This window comes from Temnothorax curvispinosus, unplaced genomic scaffold (genome assembly GCF_003070985.1).
Source record: "Temnothorax curvispinosus isolate PA1 unplaced genomic scaffold, ASM307098v1 QBEX01002370.1, whole genome shotgun sequence".
Taxonomy (NCBI): domain Eukaryota; kingdom Metazoa; phylum Arthropoda; class Insecta; order Hymenoptera; family Formicidae; genus Temnothorax; species Temnothorax curvispinosus.
This window is the reverse complement of record NW_020212150.1, coordinates 275320-295880: the sequence shown is the minus strand read 5'-3', so window position 1 is coordinate 295880 and position 20561 is coordinate 275320. Positions and strand designations below refer to the sequence as shown.

At 41.1% G+C, this 20561-nt stretch overlaps 1 protein-coding gene across 1 annotated transcript in view; it reads right to left on the bottom strand.

Moving 5' to 3' along the window:
- Nucleotides 1–20561, bottom strand: part of LOC112451564 (mitochondrial distribution and morphology protein 34-like) — a 75120-nt gene that overhangs the window by 51759 nt on the left and 2800 nt on the right. Inside the window, exon 2 of the mRNA XM_025011220.1 lies at nucleotides 4834–5111. Within this exon, the coding sequence (XP_024866988.1) occupies nucleotides 4834–5111 (278 nt within the window). The remainder of the gene's footprint in view (nucleotides 1–4833; nucleotides 5112–20561) is intronic.

Here is a 20561-nt window from a genome sequence, read left to right as displayed (position 1 = left end):
AAAATGATGTACGCAGTCTGGAAAGCCGAGTTTTACAAGAGGGGGGGCTAACTTCACGCGCATATGTCTTTTTTTCGCATTATTAGTTACAGCTTTGACTACCAAACGTCGGGAATGGACTACCAAACACCACCAAACGACCACCAAACGAATGGTTATAGTTATTATTGAATTTTCAGTAGTGGGGGGGCCAACTTCACACAGCTGATCTTTCCCTAGAAAAAACTTAACGGCAAACTATCATCGCTCAACTTCTCAATAAACAAGAATTTTCTAAACATTTTAATGAAATGATAAAAATGTGTTATAAAAAGACTATAAATTTTTACTCGTGTGTGCTGCGAAGAAAAAAAGAAAAAAATGGGAGCTTGAAAGGGATCTTGAGCAATCTAATTGATAATGATTTCATGATTCTACTGAATATGAGCCAAGAAATCAATCTACGTGAACAAGTAATTCCGACGGTCACGGATCGAAACGTTTCGACGAGACGATTTGTCGCGACGCGCGTCACGCTTGACGTGTTTACTTCACCGACAACGTACCTACACACCGCGGCGGAAACATGACCGGGAATCTCGATTCGCGATTTTTGCGGCTCACGTTGAAATTCGGGGCGTACCGTTCGCGTGGGGCATATACGCGGCTGTCTGTGTTTGCCTACTTGTCTCCGATTGTTTTTCCCGCCCGTTGGTACGCGCGCGTTGATTCTCTCGTTTTTGTTTTTTTGTACACGCCTCGCACTCTGCTCCTGTTTTTCACGCTCGTGGGAACGTTCGCGGTGCCTGTGTATACGCGTCGATCGGCAGCCGCGCCGATTTGGCAGCGGCGCCAATGCGCCGTACTTGGACGTCGCCCAAACGTAATAAATTGCAAATCAGGTCATTGCTTTCCCGCTCGCGAGCTTAACGTTACCGGGGGAAGCCCGGGTGTCGCTTGATCTGCGCGGTGTACACAGCGGCTCTCGCATAGCGAACGTCCGCGTAACGTCCGTCGCGCACCGTCGCGTCGGGTCGGGTCGGGTCGCGTCGCGTCGCATCTCGTTGGCGTCGCAGTGGTTTACGACGGTGCATCCTCTCTCCACGATACCCCCACGACGCCATCGGCGACGACGCGACGGTGGATAAACACCACTCTCCGACGTCGTCGCTATATACGGTTGCGTGTCGCGACACACCGGCATTTTTCACAGGATGAGGCGAAGTACAGCCGTGTCGTGGAAAATGCCGGTGTGTTCGAGTCTTCCGTTTAATCCGTTCGATTAATCTTCTTCGTTCGCGTTTTATTTGCTCGGCTGAATAAGCTCGCTTGATCGCTTCATCTATGGATAAAACATAAGAAACATAAATATATAGATGATGCTACATTTCGAAATATAATAATCAGAATTGACAGAATAGACAGAATTGAAATAGTTATAAACCTTTGATTAGGAACATGCTATGAATTGTCTAAGAAAACAGAAAAAATTAATTCGAAATGTTTGATCAACTTGTCCGCGAAATTTCTCCCGCAAAGAAAAGAGTGCAAGGTAAAAGGAGAAAAACAATGTCAGTCTGCGAAGGAGTAATCGGAGACTACTGCTGCACAAAATGCTAGACATAATATTTACTCCCATCCCGACTAATCTCTCTTCTCTCTTTTACGGTCGGCTATCTACACAGTCAACGGTTTCATCACTATCTTGGATCAGGAAGGTCGACCGGAAGGTCAAACAAGTACTCCGAAAGCGCATCGGAAAGACTTTTTAGATTAACTGAGAAAAGACTTTTGAACTTTGTCTAATAAAATTTAACACCAGCTAATTTAATCATCGTTATTATTACTGAAGGATATTATCAGCTACATCATCATGAGATTTAGTTGCCACTGTTCCGAGTAAATAGAATAATGTACCCAAGCGATATATCTGACGCAATAATGAAATTGGAACAAGAAGATCGAGAACGAATCTAAGATAAGATTGATGGAATAAGATAATGGTATTCTATAATTAATCTCGATAGCAAAATGAAGATTTGTTGTTACACTAAATTTAGAAAAACCAGAAAAAGACTACAGCTAAAGCAATAAAAATTAAAACAAAATTAGTTTGCCCCTAATATATCGGTTTTTATATATACTATGTCTAAAAAAAAGTATATTATACGCAAAAATATAAAATTTCTGTAAATTATTCAATTTAAAATCTTCAACGGCCAAAGTTTTACCGGAAGAATATCGGAAAGAAAAGGATCTCTGCTCGGAAGGAAATTTTCGACGTTGCAGTCGCAGTCGGCATCGCGAAGTCGCGTCGTACATCTGTATGCACGCGAAGAAGGCGGCGGTTCGTGTGTGTCGCAATCTGGTGCGGATCGGGGGCGAGATAAGGACGGGAGGATGCCGCGACTGAGAGGAGCAAAAGGAAGCCGGATCCTCTCGGTCTCCGCCAAAAAGCGTAGAACAGCGTCGTCGGCGTCGGCGTCGGCGCGCACGGGAATAAGGGCGGTCCCGTAGTACGCCGTAATCTAATTTGCGATGCAATCTAGAGTAACAATGGTCCACGTCGTGGCGGCGGCGGCGGCGGCGGCGACGACGGTAGCGGCGGCAGAAAGGGGGCAGGCGTGACGGCTGGGCTGTACGAAACGCATCGCAACGTCTCGCCGCCGCGCCGCGCCGCGCGCCGACGAAGAGGATAGAACTTCCGCCGACTCTCCTCGACGTAATCACGGGACCGGTAACTTCCAAATTAAGTTCCCCATCACCCGATGCCGATGGAAACCGAAGCGCGCGGTGGACGCACCGTCGACGTCCTTGTACCCTCGGGGCTTTGCCGAGGAAAGGGCTCCGCCACCGATCGATGCCGGGGATCCGGAATCTCTCGCCATCGGGACGGATACGTCGCGAAGTGAAGCGCATAGACGTTGCTCATGCGAATTGTAACACTTGTGTTGGGGAAAATTATCTAGAGAATATTGTTCAGGGTATGTTCGCGAAAGAAAAATTGGGCACCGAAAACTTCATCGATTACTTCATACATTCAGCGGATATTTCAAAAATAATTTGTGAACGGAATTAAATATTTTTCGGAAAAATATTTCTCGTAACCATTATTATTTTTCAATTTAAGATGATGAAATTATTTCGTTCGATTTTTTAATTAAAAATCAGAGTTAATATTTTTAAAAACAGTTTCAACACGAGAGCGAAATAGTTATTTATGCAACACGTGCATGGAAAGTGCCTCATTACGCACGCTACGCGTGCGTGATAGACCACTTTCCAGGCACTTGCAACATAAAATAAGGAGTGTAAGTCGTGTGTAAAGATGAAAATTCCCGGGTGCGGAGTTTACGCACGAGCCGAAGGCGAGTTACACACCCGAAGGCGAGTTACGCACGGCTTACACACCCTATTTTATGTTGCAAGTGCCTGGAAAGTGGTCTATCACGCACACGTAGCGTGCGTAATGGGGCACTTTCCATGCACGTGTTGCATAATAGACTATTATGTAACAAGTGCGGGAAGCCTTCGGCTCGTGCGTCCACTCCGCACCCGTGTCCAATTCTCAACCCGCACGTGTTACACACCCTATTTTATATAACAAAGTGCGTGGAAAGTGCAATGGCCTATTGCGCGCGCGTCATGGGCCACTTTCCACGCACATGTAATATAATTAAATGTTAAACGAATTATATCGCATTAAGTTACGTGTGAAGGATTTACTTCACGCAATTCGCGACTTCTTCATCTGAAAACTCGCAGCAATATAATACTATACACTATAATACTATCGATTACGACTGCAGGTGGATCTCGTAAATCATGCTCGTCCTAGATTCGGCCTCGTTGTCGCGCGTTTAAAATAATTGAATCGGGACACAGAAACGAAAGAAAAAGTGGAGGAATGAGAAGTTACGCGCGGCCGCGAGGTCGCGTCGTCGCGTGGTCTGCTTTTCTGGAGGCAAGAGAAAAAGAGACGGATAAAAAAACGCGCGCGCCAGATAGATGCAGCTGTGCCGCGACCAAGCACGGCCGGGCTGGCTGCCGAGATTAGATATCGGAAGCTTTTTCCTAGATAGCCTTCGACGTTCCACGAATCGTGTAATAATCTTGCCGAAGGTCGACAACGTCGCCGATAACCACCTCCGCTGGATGGGAAATCGCACTTCCTCCCCCCTCCCCCTTCCGATCTCTGCATAACTCTCGCCTGCTACTGCGGCCGTAATGACAACGGCGCATCTATTGCCGGCGAGAAAGAAAAAAAAAGCGCTGACGATAGCGCGTGCGCGTATGCCTTTTGGACTCGTGACGCGCGATATCAAGAATGCGTAATGAGACCGGCGATTGTTCAGCGAAATGCGACAGAAAGTAATAAGAAAGAGGATTGTTTCGGGAAGAATGCGATACGCGACGTTCGTCGCGAATCGTTCGAGACGTTATTTGTAAAGAAGCTATTCGACGAACTCGGTCAAGTTTGCTAAAATTAGTACGACGTATACAGTTACAACGAATATGCGGAAGTGTGCTTCGGATTTTATTTCGAACAGCTTCGAGATATATGTGATGATCCACGTATAAATCCATCAGCGACGCAATTTAGTAATTCTCCTGGTTATCATAATAAATTTCTCTTAATGTTCTCTAATATTAGTTATTTCAAAAGCGCGCGTGTATAAAAATAAATCCGCCGTCTGATCGCGTTACTTATCTTTCATCCCTTTTAACCATATTATTATATGCCGACATCACGATGTATATTATCGTTGTTGAAATCGAATTTCTATACATTCTACGTAGAAACGTAATTTCTCTCAAAGTTTCACGCATCCTCGACGATCAGATGGTACTCACGGGTGTATCAGGATAACGATAATGATCCTGCAGTAGAAGACAGCGCTGTAACGGCGGCGGCGGTGGCTCCTCACGACGATGACGGTGACGATGATGATGATGCCGATGATGGTGGTGAAGAATCGAGGCAGAAGCGGAGGAGGCAGAGCCGGGAGGAACCGGCTCATGCACCAACAGCCGACGATGATGAAGATGACGCGATATCGTCGCCAGGACACCCACCAGTGCTCCGACTATCAGCACGAGCGCCGCCGAGACGATGTAGCCGCTCGCACCCACTGCAACCGGAAATCGGATACCGCGATTGGTCAATAATTTTGATCGGAAACTTCGTCGTACGTCAATCTCCCTAACTTTCGCATTTATCTGTTCTCGGTTCTATATATGTCGCAACTGCCGCGACTTTTCTTAGTGGCGAAGCGGAGAGATAAGACTATCATTAGTGTGAAAATGAATTATTCAAAGGATGTGAAAAAATTTCAGTGAGTTATGATTACTGACACTCGAAGGAATATTGATCTCTCTGGAATATTTACATTTTCCCCCTCATGTTATTTAATGAAATTTTTTAAAGTGATATATACATATATTTTTTAAATTTAATATTTTTATGAAATATTTTAATTACAATTAATTTAAACTAGTTACCATTAAGATTTAACCGATTTAATGCCAATGTTTTCGTGTCGATCCATACGATGTCACTATATTATATAAGTATACTGCATATGTATACCAATTATCAATGTAGTAATGAAATCATCGTTTTAATAATGCGTTATGTAATATAAATGAGAACAGTATACATTAAATAATAATGCGAATAAAAAAGACGAATTACATTTTACTTACAAAAATGAACTGTATAAAAGCATTAACAATAAGATATATTCGCCCGTCTCTTTGAATCGTGTGTGGTGTCTGCAGGACTAAGTTGTTAGAACTTCAACGATCATGACGCGAGTAATGCCCTGTGTGTGGTTTGTAGAGTCGGCACAAATCATCGACACGTGGAAACGATTAGATGTCATTTTCCGCAACCATGCTATTGCCAAGGACTCTCGCGAGCGTAATCGCCAAGATGCGCTTCGCGAAACACAAGAAGAATGTCGTATGAGCAATCATGTTATCAATCACATGTAATATCATTTCATTAGCATTAGAACGTAGTTAAACGCACATAAATTGTGAAACATACGCACGTGTTGCGGTAATAAATTGATCTATGACGGCTAATTGGTCAATAATTAGTGTTTGATTACACGTTACATTTAGATTTGACTCCGAATGAGATGCTATATGAAGATATTAGAATTTTATTCTCCTCTGGCGTATCATGCGAGAATTTTCTTTGAGGTTTCCTCATAATACGTTCTCAACTGTCAAATCATATAACTTAACAAGTTACATGCACCATTAATAGAAAGGTAATTAATTGACTAACAGGCGAACGTCTATTCTTGGAACAAACATTTTATCGTACATAAAATAATTTTAGTCACGAACAATCTCTTTTTATATTTTTCATCTAATTTTTAAACATATTAAAAGTTTTCCAGAAAAAAATCACCGTCGTTAAAAAATTAATTCGACCGTTAAAAGATAACGACAATGTACTTTAATTAAAATTCCTATTATTAGACATCTACAATTTTCACACATACACTATTAAACAATTAATCGAAATTCGATGGATTTAAGAACTAACGATTACGTTGGATTCGCGGGCTCAGATTGTGAAAAGAATTAAATCATTTCCATCGTGATCCTGCGATCCTTTTTGTGCATCGTATGAGCAGTCTGATCGCGAATCGCCGTTCGGCATCGCGGACGTCAACGCCGGCAGGTGCACCGAGATCGAACGACCGCATCTTCCTTCCCCCCCGTACCCCTCTCCCCCCGACCATCACCTCTCGCTAGCGACTGCGGAACAGCTTGGATCTCTGGCTTCGTCCGACGGCCTCCATCGCTTCCTTGTTCTCCTCCTCTACCGCGCGACAGGGACACGCGTGTCCGTGCGCGTGTCTCGGCTCGGGGAGATACCGCCCGGATGCGGTGCGACGGAGGACCGATGACGACGAGATTGAGAACAGGGACGGCGCGAACGTTTCGTTAGATCGGCAATTTCAAACAAGAGGTATCGCGAGAATTAAATGAGGTATTTCGCTTTTGATTATGCGGGGCAATTCAAAAATTATACCATTATTAAGTTAGCTGGATAATACTATCAAAGTTGTCAAAAGTTGTTATATACAAATCATATAACTCCGAAATAAAAAAAATATATTAAAAATATATCTGTTTAATTCTAATTTCAACCGTCATTTCAAAAAATGGTTCGTGGTATTTCAATGTTCTTCAAATTTGTATAAGATTCCTCCCAGTGGGAAAAGAAAATTCTAGGAAAACATTTGCCGACACGGGATTCAGAGAAAAATTTATAAGCTAAAACTGGAAAAGTTCGAATAATTCATAAATTTCTATCGCATTCTTTTTCCTAGAGAAGTTTAAAAAACCTTGTATATCAGTTGTGATATAAAAATCCCTCGATTTTTTTCGAACAGATAAATCGAATTAATATAAATTATAAAAATATACCGTGTGCATATTTGCGATTTAGCCGATTTACATTCTATGAAAGAAATGTCAGCGCTGTTTTTGCTACATCGAATGTAAGATATCGTCATATCGAAAATATTCAGCATCGGACGCTCTGCAAACGGAGCATCACGAGCATGCCCACTCACACCGGCCCTGATTGAGAGCGAGAGCGCGAGCGGGGCACGACGAGAGAGATTGACAGAGAGAGAAGGGGGCGGTAGAGGAGGAGGAGGAGGAGGTGGTACGTCGACCGAGATGAGGAGGAGGCGAGGTGAGCTGTGCAGAGCATGCGGTGTGCACCAGACAAAAAACGATGAGCCGCGGTGGGGGCCAGACGGGGGGCAAAAACACGCGACGAGGCCCAGAGCCCAGGCGCTGCGGGCCCCTCGTTTGAACGACTCTCCCTCTCTGTCCTTCGCTACGAGCGCACGATGCCTGTGTGTACGTGCGCAGCGTAGCGCAGCGCGCACTCCGTATATGCACCGTATATGCGGCTTCGCCGAGTGCATCCACGAGTATCGCGTGCATCGCGTTAGGAAGGACGAGTCTGCCCGATTGTTCGAGCTAGGGACGTTGAAAACAGGAATCGAATAATCGTCGGAAGAGAATATTTATATTAATACTTTTTACTCATACTTGCAATTATTTTTTTTGAAAATGCCTATGCTTGCCTCTTTATCTTTAAATTAAATCTTTAGAAAATAAATCTATCGGTATTCGGCGAAAACGAAAGCGATGTCGAAGAATAAGGTTCTCGAAGCTTTATGTAATATTAGAATGATAAAAAACTCGCTATGGTGTGTGGTACGATGATTCTGAGATTCAATTAAGCTAACACACGAGCAATCACGACAACGTACCGTGTGTGTATATTTCCCCGGGAATGAGCCGACGTAGAGCGGCGCGGCTGCGAGGGTCCTCGGCCTTATCTTGAGCTTTCTTGCGCTCTGTTATCACGGCCGTACGGGTACGCCGCTCTTTGTGCCGAGTCTCGAGTGCCGCCTATTTGAAGTGCCGCGAGACAAGAGCGCATCGCTCCGCATTCACTTGGAGAAGAAGACTAGTGCATAGTGGCAGCTTGGACGAGACAAGGTGCGCCTCGTACGAGGATAGATTGGAAAATAGAATCGGATAATAGGCGCGCGGATGGTAACGAGCAAGAGGGAGAGACAATACGTCGCCATCGTGATCTACGAGTTAGGGATTGCGAGGTAGGCTACGCCGCCGATCTCGCTGCTCGTTATCTTCTCGCAGTAAACTGAAGAACTCTTTTGACGAGTCTCTTTTGACTTCGAAAACGTTAATTCGTGAATGCAATTCGTGAAAAATGCATGTAACGATTCAAGAATTCACACGGTATTACTTTGACAAATTTTTTAGTAATATTTTATAGGATGTTCTATCGCGCGCTACCGTTTTTAAATTAAAACAAGAGTCCCCGCACCTCCGATAGATTTTCAAATCAATTATTTGCGGATAAAAATGTCAGGCCGCTAATATTTTGCGAGTTATAAGCGAACGAAATTCATATTTCAAAGGAGTAACAGCAAGCACTTCTATCTGACAAAGAGTGCCAATCATAAGAATGTTTAATTGCTAATGTCTGATTGCTAAATTTTCGACGTAGTGGCCGCGACGAAGCGACGAAGACAGATCGCGGACAAGAGAGAGAGAGAAGAAGAAGTAAAATCGAGAAAATGGCACGTGCAGTACGAGCTGGCGCGTCTGCTACCCGGTGAAACGCGACGCCAGACTAAACACTAATACGGATATCGGATTCCGAAAGACGCTTAAACAATGACTTTTTTATTTTAAAATAGCCTGCGGGGTCGTGTTTCCCGACGTGTTTGTCACGGCATTGTTCGTAAAGATGCCACGAAAGACGGTATTGCGGGCCTGGGCTAGAAGCTGCAGGTCCCGTCTCTGCAGGCGACTGTAACTACGCTACTTTGTCAACTAAATCACGCGGCAAAGGGTTTAATGTCTCCCTCCCAGAGTCTGCGACGAATGCACCGAGCGAGACCCACACGCAGACGGAGAGTCGGGAGTCGGGAGTCGGGACAGACGCTCGCATGCATCCAATAGAGATCTAAGGACGGGGAAGGGCCAAGGGGGAGAGAAGAGAGAGATGTGGCGACCCTCGTGATTCCTGCCGCTATTGTCCCGTCTGTGCGGCTGCTCGTTAAAACATCTTTAATGATCGCTCTTCAACGACGATCTACGGTCGTCGAAGTTGGCTTAATACTACGGAACGTCCTTAACGGTACTATTCTCGGTATATCCTTCGTTCGGTATGATTTTACCGAAATTTCGATTGTTCTCGGTGAAGCTCTCGCAAGTTTCGTAAATTCTGATTAATTTTACGCAATGTAGTTTCTGCGGCAATAACGCAGAAACAAATTTAAAATAATATATTAATTAGTAAGTCGGTAATCTGTCTTATACAGTTTATCTCTATTTTTTATTTCTAACAATTGTGAAAAAATTCCATCTTTTTGATTACTGTTTAAATTCAGATCTATGTTCTATTTCTTGTATTTCATAGCCGACTGCTAACGTTGTAAGCTTTAATGAGCTTCCGTTAATACATAACATTCCATAATTATATTCCATTAAATTCCTCAACCATGGAAAATATATAGACATTTATTTATACCTAACGCACGAAACAATTTAAAGCCCGACGTAACAGCAACACATTCGCTATATTTTTAATCATCCTAGAAGCATCTTTAAACGCGGCGCAGGACAGAGTTAAAGCCGAATTTGTTTCAGTTTCCGTTCTATCTCTACCGAGTAAAGGGTTAAGCGAAGACCGTGGCGAGGGCGGGCGAGGCGGTGAAAGAAAAGAGCAAACTTTTAATCAATCCGCCGCGGCGAGGAAGACTCTAAAGAAGAAAAAAACAAGATCCGCGCCCACGCAGCGGCTGTCCACGTGCGGGAATGCGTAGGTGGAGCGTGCGCGAGGGGAAAAGAAGGAGGAGAAGGCTCGTGAAGAGTGCCGGTCAGGTTGCGAGGACCGAAGCTGGCCAAGGCCAGAACGCGGTGTGGAGCCGGGGTGAATTATTTTTAGCGCTTCCTACTATTGTGCAAAGTGCGCGGAGTCTGTCGAGTGTCTAGGCGAGAGACTAGTCCGGTTTAAACTATACGCGCTTGCTGCGCGTTCGGCGCACGTGTGCATCCTAACTTATCTTTCGCGGATGAAAGCACCATGGATCGGTTTTGCTATTAGCAACAGCAAATATTTACTTAAAAGATGTGTATATGCTCTTTTCTATCGAAATAAAATTTTAGAGATTTCAATGCGACGCAACACGTATATTACTGTATGTCGACATGACGTACTTGTTAATGCGAATGCAAGGCTGTATGCGAATGAATTGTTATAGATTCATGTTTTTTTTAGTGTTCTCCGCGCGGGAAACGATATATCACGTCCTGCGATAACGTCGCAGAAAAAAAGGTCTAGAGTCTAGACGGACGATAACATTTTTCCTGGAAATATGTCTTCTGTATATTATCACTGAGAATTTTTCAAAAACAATTTTATTCCTCAGAGATAATTTGAGCTTTTTTAAATAAATTAGATGCACTTTTAAATCGGTATTTTTTAAAAAACCAGATTTTTTTACACGTCATAGGTATAAAAATATAGTAAAAACAATAGTAATAACAAAGACCAAACCTCTTCAAAAGTACAGATTTAATTAAATGAATAAAAGATAATAGAGTATATAGGCATTCTTCCATTGAGCAAACTATTCAGTATGAAAATAAATTCATAAAGTTCTTCGTATTGTATTATACGCAGAAGGCTGCACTTAAAAAAAAAACATAATAAAAAAATATAACGCTACTACGACAACAGTACAATTTAATTGAGCGAGCGTAACCATGTCCGCTTGTCCAGAGATATATTACGTACAATTTTCGCGGATAAAAGACGAAGATTGATTTATCGCGTCGGAGCGTCGAACATCTGTACGCCACAATGACCGTGCGATTAATCGCAATTTCCGGGACTGTTCCGTTTCTTTGGCACTTGACACCGATTACCTCTGGTCTGGATCGCTGCCGCGATGCGCCGCCGCCGCCGCCGACGACGACGACGACGACGACGAAGACGAGTCGGCTCCGAGCGAGGCTGACGTGACGCAATCGATGTACGCGTGACACACATTAGCGGCGCGTAACTCTATCGCACTAGGTGTTACGCGTTGCGCCGTCGACAAGTGCGTCCTTGGCCGGCGGATAGACATTCGCATTAAACGTCAAGTAGTCTTGCACGGCATGTTCGCGAGACAGTCGCGTTTCTGTTGTCGGCGATGAATATGACCGATACCGAGGAAACGCGCCGTAAAGTAGACCTACCGAATAGACTATTGAATACAATTGATAACACGGTAAGTAATTTCTTCTTTCGGAGGCAAATCTCTCTGCAAATTTATTTTTGATCTTTTACAATGAACGAAACTCATTTCTGGAGATAATCATTTCTGGAGATAACTTGTGTGAGATGTAATAGTTGATCAAATATACCTAAGAGAAGAAATATTTCTCTAATTGATATATCTGTTTTCTTAAGAACCTTTACAATCTCATGAAGTAACGTTAAAAAAATAAGAAACAGGATGTACTACTCCCTCGAGTGCGTCTTCATGCTTAAACCTTTGGAGTACTCTATGTTAAGTCAACACGATGCAATTCCCCGCTGACAAATCGCGGCGAGGCACGCGGGAGCGTCGCGCGATTGCAAAAGGAAAAACTGAAAGTACGACCGCGGAATGTAAATACGAGGCGCGCCCCGGCGATTCCTGTTCCCGCGCACACGCGCGCGCGCGCGCGCGCGTCATCGTTTCGAGGAGCGAAACCGAAGTCGTCGTTGTCTCCGACAACGACTCTCGGAGGCTGCGCACGAAGGTGGAAGGCGAAAAGGAAAAGAAAAAAAAAGGAGGAAGGAAGAGAGAAACGCCGATCGCATACCGAGCGGTCGAACGCGATAAATCAACGAAGATAAGAGATCGGAAAAACGAGCGTGGTCACTCGAGCGTGAATTGGATCGAAATTAGCGATCTCGCAGGGCTCCCTAGGACTGGTCCCGGATCTCATCAGCATCCACGACCACCAAGTTCCCTACCTACCGACTATCGACTACAGACTACCAGCCATGAACGTCTACCGACCGCCGGTGCGGCGCGATGCACGATGGCGTGCATCTCGAAGACGACGTCGCGGAGAATGAGGCTCTATCCCGTGCGATTCCGCGCGAGAGCCTTCTTGCATTCCCTTCCTACAGTAATTACGCGAATTTCTCTTGGAAAAATCGTTAAGTCTCTATAAGAGGCAGCTAATGTTCCTTATATAAAATATTCTGAAACTTATATTTAACATTTTTATTTTACCGCTGAAATTAGAAAATAATTACCTCACTTATTTTTTATCTGTATACCCAAATTTTACTTTAAACATCAATTGTACAAACGATACAATGGCATTTCATTCACTGTAATTAATGATTGTTGCATTATAATTATATATGAAAGGTTATTCACATACATAGATATACAGCATAATTTCGATTATTTTTATCAATATTTTAGTTTTTCAAAATATTTAAAAGCATTTCATATGTGTGAGTATTTATGTGTGGGTTACATTAAAATCACTAATAGTATTTCACTTTTATCAATCTGTATATGTCAATACATGTTGCATTTCAGTAAATATATAACTGGTTTCGCGATTTCAATGTAAATCACATTTAATGCATTTACTATTTCAATTTAAATCGTATTTAATAGAATTACTATTTTAACGTGAACGAATGTAATTGGCATCGTCATTCACGAGTTAATGAAACCAAGACTGCGATGTTACGAGACGGAGCATGACTTCTCCATTATACGCATCATTAATTACCGCATCTTGTACAAGAATTCCATGAAAGTGCAACTAGCAAATGTAAGGAGTTTAAATGCTAGACCGACGTTTAAATGCCGAAGCGAATTTACGAGCGTGGGGGGTAACGGGTGGAAAGCATTATTTACTACGTTAAACTCCGTATGCGCAGACTAAGCCGTCTCGATTGCATAACGACATAAACAGCCGGTGTAATAGTGGCTCAAGGTCTACTATACGCATACGCATTGCGTCAGTCGCCACGATTTTAACGAGTTACATCGCCACGCACGGCACGTAAACTCATCTTCCATTCTCGCATATTAATAGGTTTGCGTCAATAAGTTTCGTCTCAAGCCTATATAAAAATTATTCATTTGCACATAATTATTCTATGTACAAATAATCTTTTATTTCATACTTTATAATTTTCAACAAAATTATCAATTTCAAAATTGATCTCCTCTTTGACGTTACAAATTACGCCACGCACAATTCTACATTTAAAATCAATTTTTTTTCCGTGTTAACGCGTTTTGGAATTGTTTCTCATTCGAATAATTTCCGCGCGACAAAGAGAGAATGAATAGATTTTAACGGAGCATTCTATATATACGTATAACGTAATCATCGCAATCATCGCAACACAACGGAACAATAAACAGTCTGTAAATTCCGTTTCGTCATGCTCTTTGATATACGATACTGTCTGGCTGATTGGTTATCCAATTGTGCAGCTTTTTTAGAACAGACCTTCGTTCAAGGACCTTGGCCGAGCAGACGAGGACTAGACGTGCGTGGACGGACGGCCAGCTATTTCGCCACGCTCGCCGTGCTCACTTTCACACTCGCGTATCCTTCTCTGACACATAACAAAACATTTCTCAAGCCAATTCTATACACATTTTATCACGCCGCGCTTTATTTAATCCCAGGATGCTCGTGATTTATGCGCGACATTTAAGCAGACACGTGTATAGAATGTTTCCTATAATCAATAAATCAAAAATGAGATGTATAGCTATATCCCACATGTCTAAAAATTCTGATATACTATGTTATAATCTTATAATTAATTTTATGTTGTCAATTTGACATTTCTTTTTCTTTGAAGTAATTGTAATGAATATATATATATTCATGTATAAGAGGGCTATATTTCAATAGGGTAATATGATTAAGAAACGAGAAATGTAGTTTATAAAATACATCGTGGAATACAGGAACAAACAAATTGATAACCTAGCCCATTTAAAAGCTTATACCGAATAAACGCAAGATAAATGTAATCTTAATACTTTGATTTTTCACGGTAATTATAGTTTATTTTTGTATCTGTCACGACGCGCGTTTGACCGATGTATAACATTGGGCAGCATTCCGGGGCAGGGATTCCCAAACTTTCCAGTAGTCCGTTCAATTTCAATATCGTGAAAACCTTGACGCATTTATTCATCTCCCATCAATCATGTATACGTTATATATAACACAAATTTATATGTAGAATTCAATAGAATTCAACTGTAAACGTGTCGACCAATAAAATGATATTTACATATTTATTTCTGATATTTATAATTTTTATATTTTTATTTGTTTTTCTATCAGTTTTAAGGAATTTAATATAATTTTTCTATTTAATTATTTTATAATATATAAAGGAAAAATTATGATTAATCTCATCACCTTTACACGCAAATCGTATAAAAGAATCAAAATTATATATAAACAGAAAAAGTACATTTCCCTTAATTTTTGCATATATTTTCTATATTAATTAGACATTCTGTCACTTTTGTCCCATTTAATTTTCTTTCTATTTTTCATTTCAAAGGACATATGTATCCCCAGTTTGGGAACCAATGCGTCGGTATGACGCATATGAACAGCGCCCTGACATTCGTCAGAGTTGCAAACGAGAGCAGCGTACACGCGCTTCCCTTTCCTCGCGTTTCATCGTCGAGCTATTGTTTCTTCCATATCAGCGCTGACAGATCATGTCTTGTTCTCCTAACATTGATTTGACACGTGTCAATGTCAACCGGTTGCACGCCTCTCGAAAGAACGAATCGTGTCGATGATATAGAATGCACGCGATATGAAAAAGATTACTCTTCAGTATAAGGGGGAATTCACAACCGAAAATTTTGTACCCCACTACCGTACTGCCGAGCCAATGCCGAATAAAATTCGGACACTGCCTTTAGCAATACTATGCAGTGCCATCCTGCATTGCTACACTGAGAAAAAAAGTTGTTATATTTTCAATTGATTATTATTTTTTTAATTGAAATATTTATGTATTTAAATTAAATACGATCTATTAAATCTAACATTAGGTGATTTTAGTCAAGTTAACTTTTTTTCTCAATGTACTGCCACCAGTAGTCATTATTATTGCCACTGACATTATTATTATCAACCATTAACGACAATGCCATCAAATATTATAGTCCACTGCTTACTTCTTTTAGTCCACTGTTGAATTTTTGTACACCAAAGCACAATGCCGGCTGTGAATTCCCCCTCAGAAATTTACGACAAAGTTCTTCCCTGCTTCAGCATTGATCGAGTATATAATCAATCTTAATAAAATATAGTCTCAAAGTAAGATGTTTCCAGTAGATTTCCAGTACAGGTTTAGCTCTTCAATGAATAAGTCATTAATCGCAATAAAATGTGTGTAATTTATTCACACACTTATATGCTCTACATATATCATCGCGATATATTTTTGAAAATATAGAGTTCAGCGAAATGGATAAAACGGGATAAAAACATATTGACTTCTTCGTATCAACAATTGTTCATAAATTAAATATAGTTTCTTTTAGAAATGTACATAATGTTAGAACGATAATGCAAAAATAATCTGATTTAAAAAAATATTGTACATTAGCTTCTCATATTCGGTATATTACATAAAAAAATCATATTACATTAAAAATCATACATTTTAACTGGTTAATTTTGATGTGTATTGGAATATTTACTCGGTGATATAATTACGAATGTGCAAATCGATGCTACGAAAATGTCACTTCTGCTTGAGAGAACATGTCGCGGAATTAATGTGACAGGTACTCCTCATTTTTGCGGAGCAAAATTTGAAATTGATTCTACATGAATAAAGCGCGACTTTGAGCAAAATACTGAAGCGTATCACATAGACATGAAAAAATAGAGAGAATTCGTTTAGTAATACAGACGTATAAAAATTCAATACTCGAGCGAAATGTTACTCGTAGGAAGTACATTAAAAGATAAATCATGTCAATTATAATAAACCAAATTGAAAAATATGCATAAAAAATAATTACTATGTTACCTTAAAACGCTGATTTTCTCAGCTACATATAATTACTCGTATTGTTAAATATTATCGGGTTCTAAAAATCATACGCAGCCGTATTTAGCGATAAATGAAGCACAAATGCGAATATCATTAGATTGCTTACAAAGCGATTTGCTCGAGAAAAAGATGATTCATTCGGATTTGAGCAACAACCAGAATCATTGCTGACACGCTAACATCTTGCGTTAATCGACAGGATGAAAAATATCTCTTCGATAAACAATCTCGAAACTGCTTCCTGCAGCATATTGACAGTTCCTCGATACTTTAACTATACGGTCGAGGATAGTATTAATATTGTAGTAAAAATATCGACGATAAATATGGATAGCCCGATAAACCCGGTTAGGTCTCTCCAACACACACAGTTGTTTACAACGCGCCATATACTTCCGCTACTTCATCGCCTGATATTGCACGCACACCCAGACGTCCTTTACACGTGCATATATGCAACGAACACGCCGCGATCGGTTATTTTTGTTTAGTCTGTCGGTCGTTCGCGTCTCTGTGTTCTCTCAAAACTACCGCCGCGTGTAATTGCCGCGCACACAGAGAAGCTGTCAATATCCGAATACTTAATTTTCCGGTGTTCGCATTGTTGCGGAAGGTGTAACAATCGAATCCCCTTCGCAAGGGAAAAATCAGAACAATCATAATTGACTCCTTCCGTGTCTATTCTTAAGTATATTTATTCGTACAAAATCTTCTATTCTCATATCGCGATTTTTGCATTAAACAATTAGTAGGAGACCACGTTAGATAAAAAAAAATAAAGTAGTTATTAATTAAAAATAACAAAAATACAAAATTGTTACAAGTTGTAGTAAATAAGCAATTTTTTTTAAATTTGGGAATAAGGAAACTGAGAATTTGGAACTGAGGTTGTTAAAAGAGTTAAAATCGGCGCGTGATCTTTCGTAAGCGGTATTTTACGGATTCAATTTTCTCGCGTGAAGCTCCGCGGATGGTTGCACGGTTGAAATTTACTTCCTCGCTCCCGGAAGTCGCGTTATTCCTTCCGGATGGAAACGAAGTCCCGAGAGCCGTCTGCCAACATTATAGACACGGTGCTTACAGTGCTCTCCATACAACGGGGCGAGTCAATACTTTATAGTTCGAAGTGAGTTCGCTCGCTCGCTCGTTCGCTCGTATTTCGCTATCACCCCTTCGTTGCGCCACTCCCTTCGCTAGGAGCCGTCATGGAGGGTGCCAAGAGCACCAGGGGCTTTACATCGTTTCCTCCTGCCCTTTCTGCCCATCGCCGCGCGCAAATACGACCGACGTATCGCGAGCTCTGTCGGTTTGCGAACGTCCTCTACGTGCACGAAGAGTAGAGCGTGTAAAAGAGGATGACTCGAGAAGAAATTTACTAATCAACATTTGGTTAAAAAACAAGAAATTGATTTCAGAATTTAATTATAGAAAATAAGTTACTTTTCGAGTTTTATGTATTATATAAGGATAATTTATGATTCGAATTTTGTTGCTGTTCTCGCCATTTTAATGGAGGATATAATTATGGAAGAATATATACCTAAAAACTTTATGAAAATTATTGTAAATTTTACAATAATTCAATCAAAGATTTTTCGAAAAAACTAAAAAATTAATTTTAAAAAGCTAGAAGTTTTTTACGTCACATATTCGATTATTAAAAATAGTTTGCAATAATATTCCAATATTTCTGAAAATGATTTATAAGTTACGAAATATTTATAGTCTACTTCGTCACACTTATTGTAAATTTATTGTTCGAGTGCGTATATAATTAGAAAATATTATAAGATATTCTTAAGTCTCTCTCTGTAGCAAGAATAATCAAGGCTCGATATATTCACAGAACTAAATAAAATATGCAATATGTACATATTTTATGGAAGTGTTGAAGTGTAGTAAGATAAGAAGTTACTTACTGTTGCAAAAAATAATCGCATGTAATTCTCACTAGAAATGAATAATTCTTAGATGTACCTCTCCAGTTAAATCAGTTGTAACAGAGCGAATATAAACGAGATATAAACGTCCTCAGTGCCGAATATTTAAAACTAATATATGCGGCCCGTAAAAAATTGTTCGATAGTAATTAGCGAAACAACGCAGTGCGGAAACGCTGTTGCGTAAGGTCCGTGACCGGAAGGGTGGCGAGTGTTATACAGGGACGCCGCCGTCTCGGGAGGGGCGAGGTGGCGAGTATCTAGGTCTGTGTAACGATTTTTAGAGTCTCGACCCTACGATCGTTCGGGCCATAAAAAACTTGAGGCACCCCACAGTAGTCGAAGAGCCAGGGTTTCCATAGCGACGAAGCCCTTTCGCTCTTCGCCCGCAGGGCCCCCTTTTGCCCTGTTCTGCGGTAACCTACCGGCTGCCGTTGCCACCACCCTTAACGCGTCGTATCGGCCTCGAATCCCGGAGATATACGTCGTAACATGAGCGCGACATAGCCAGCCAAAGGACCGATGGAAATTGCCCAAGTCGATCGCTCGGTTAAATTTCTCGCCCTTCATATACCGTTCAGCGTATAAGTCCGATTCTCTTATCTTTCAATTCAAAAGATTCTTTTTTTAATATGTGATCAAATGGCAAAATTTTTATTTTCTCTAAGAACCATGTGTGGGGTGCGAATTCATATAAAAAAGTTTATACTAATTAAAGTAAAGAGATACTTGATGATTCTCTAAATCTGAAGGACACGTTAATTACATTAATTCCAACATTATATAATGTACGGAAAGAGAATGTGGTAACTGCTAAAAATTAAAATTTGTCCGGTGGGTTTTTTCGTAAAGAATACGCGTTAGTTTGCCGGAGTATTTCTTTGAATTCATACAAGAACAGTACTTTCTCTCCACCCCCGGTGCGTCAGTTCTTTTCTAGAGATACGAAAATAAATCGCGAGTTTTGGGATGCCTGACCGGTTACTCAGACCATTTAGTCATTCCTCTTATACCGGGTATACTGGGCATCGCGCAGTCACGAGAACTCATCGTTGGGAACTGTCCAGATCACGAATTAGATCGTAAAAGAGAAGGACGACTCTGCGCTCTCTTGCAGGAGCACGGAAATAAACGCGTTAAGTAATGATACAAATGTACGAACAGCGTGCATTTCAACGCGGGGATCAGCCGGCGTAAAAGTAAAAATTCGTTGACAAACATCAGAAAGTCTTTTTGAGAGACGGATTATTAAATTAACGTAACAGTATATATATTCCATATATTCGTAGATATAAATAAATTGCAACTGATATACCTTATTTTGCCATTTACTACAATTTAGACTTTTGTAACTATTAATTTGACTATACAATTATGTATTACAGACCACAGAATATAACGAAGAGCTTGTAGTAAACAACGCTTTATTATTCCTTATTAAAATTATGACATATAAATCGTGAATTAAAATGTTATAGCAAAAGTTTCATTAATAGATAATGAAATATCTCTTTGCAGTTAATTTGTAAAGGAAACATCGGTCTTAAATTTTAACGATGAGCTACTCGAGCTTCGTTCTCTGCCTCTCGTACGTGAATCGAAAGTCAAGCGTGATCGTCGTCGGTGACGAGGATTCAATTGTCGTTTCCATCGTTTTAGTTGCCCGGCGTTATAGTCGCTGTATAATTCGCACGTGGACGGGCAGGGCGACAGGCGTGACAGGATATAAAAGGGGTAAGAACTGGGAAATTGAAGAGGTACACGTTCGGCCAGTGCGCGAAGGAACTAATCGATTGATTTGTACGCGGAGTCACGACTCGTGTACGTAGCCAGACGTAATCAAAAACATGAGATAAAACACGCGAACTGTGCGGTCTGCGTCGACACACACTCTCTCTCTCTCTCTCTCTCTCTCTCTCTCTCTCTCTCTCTCTCTC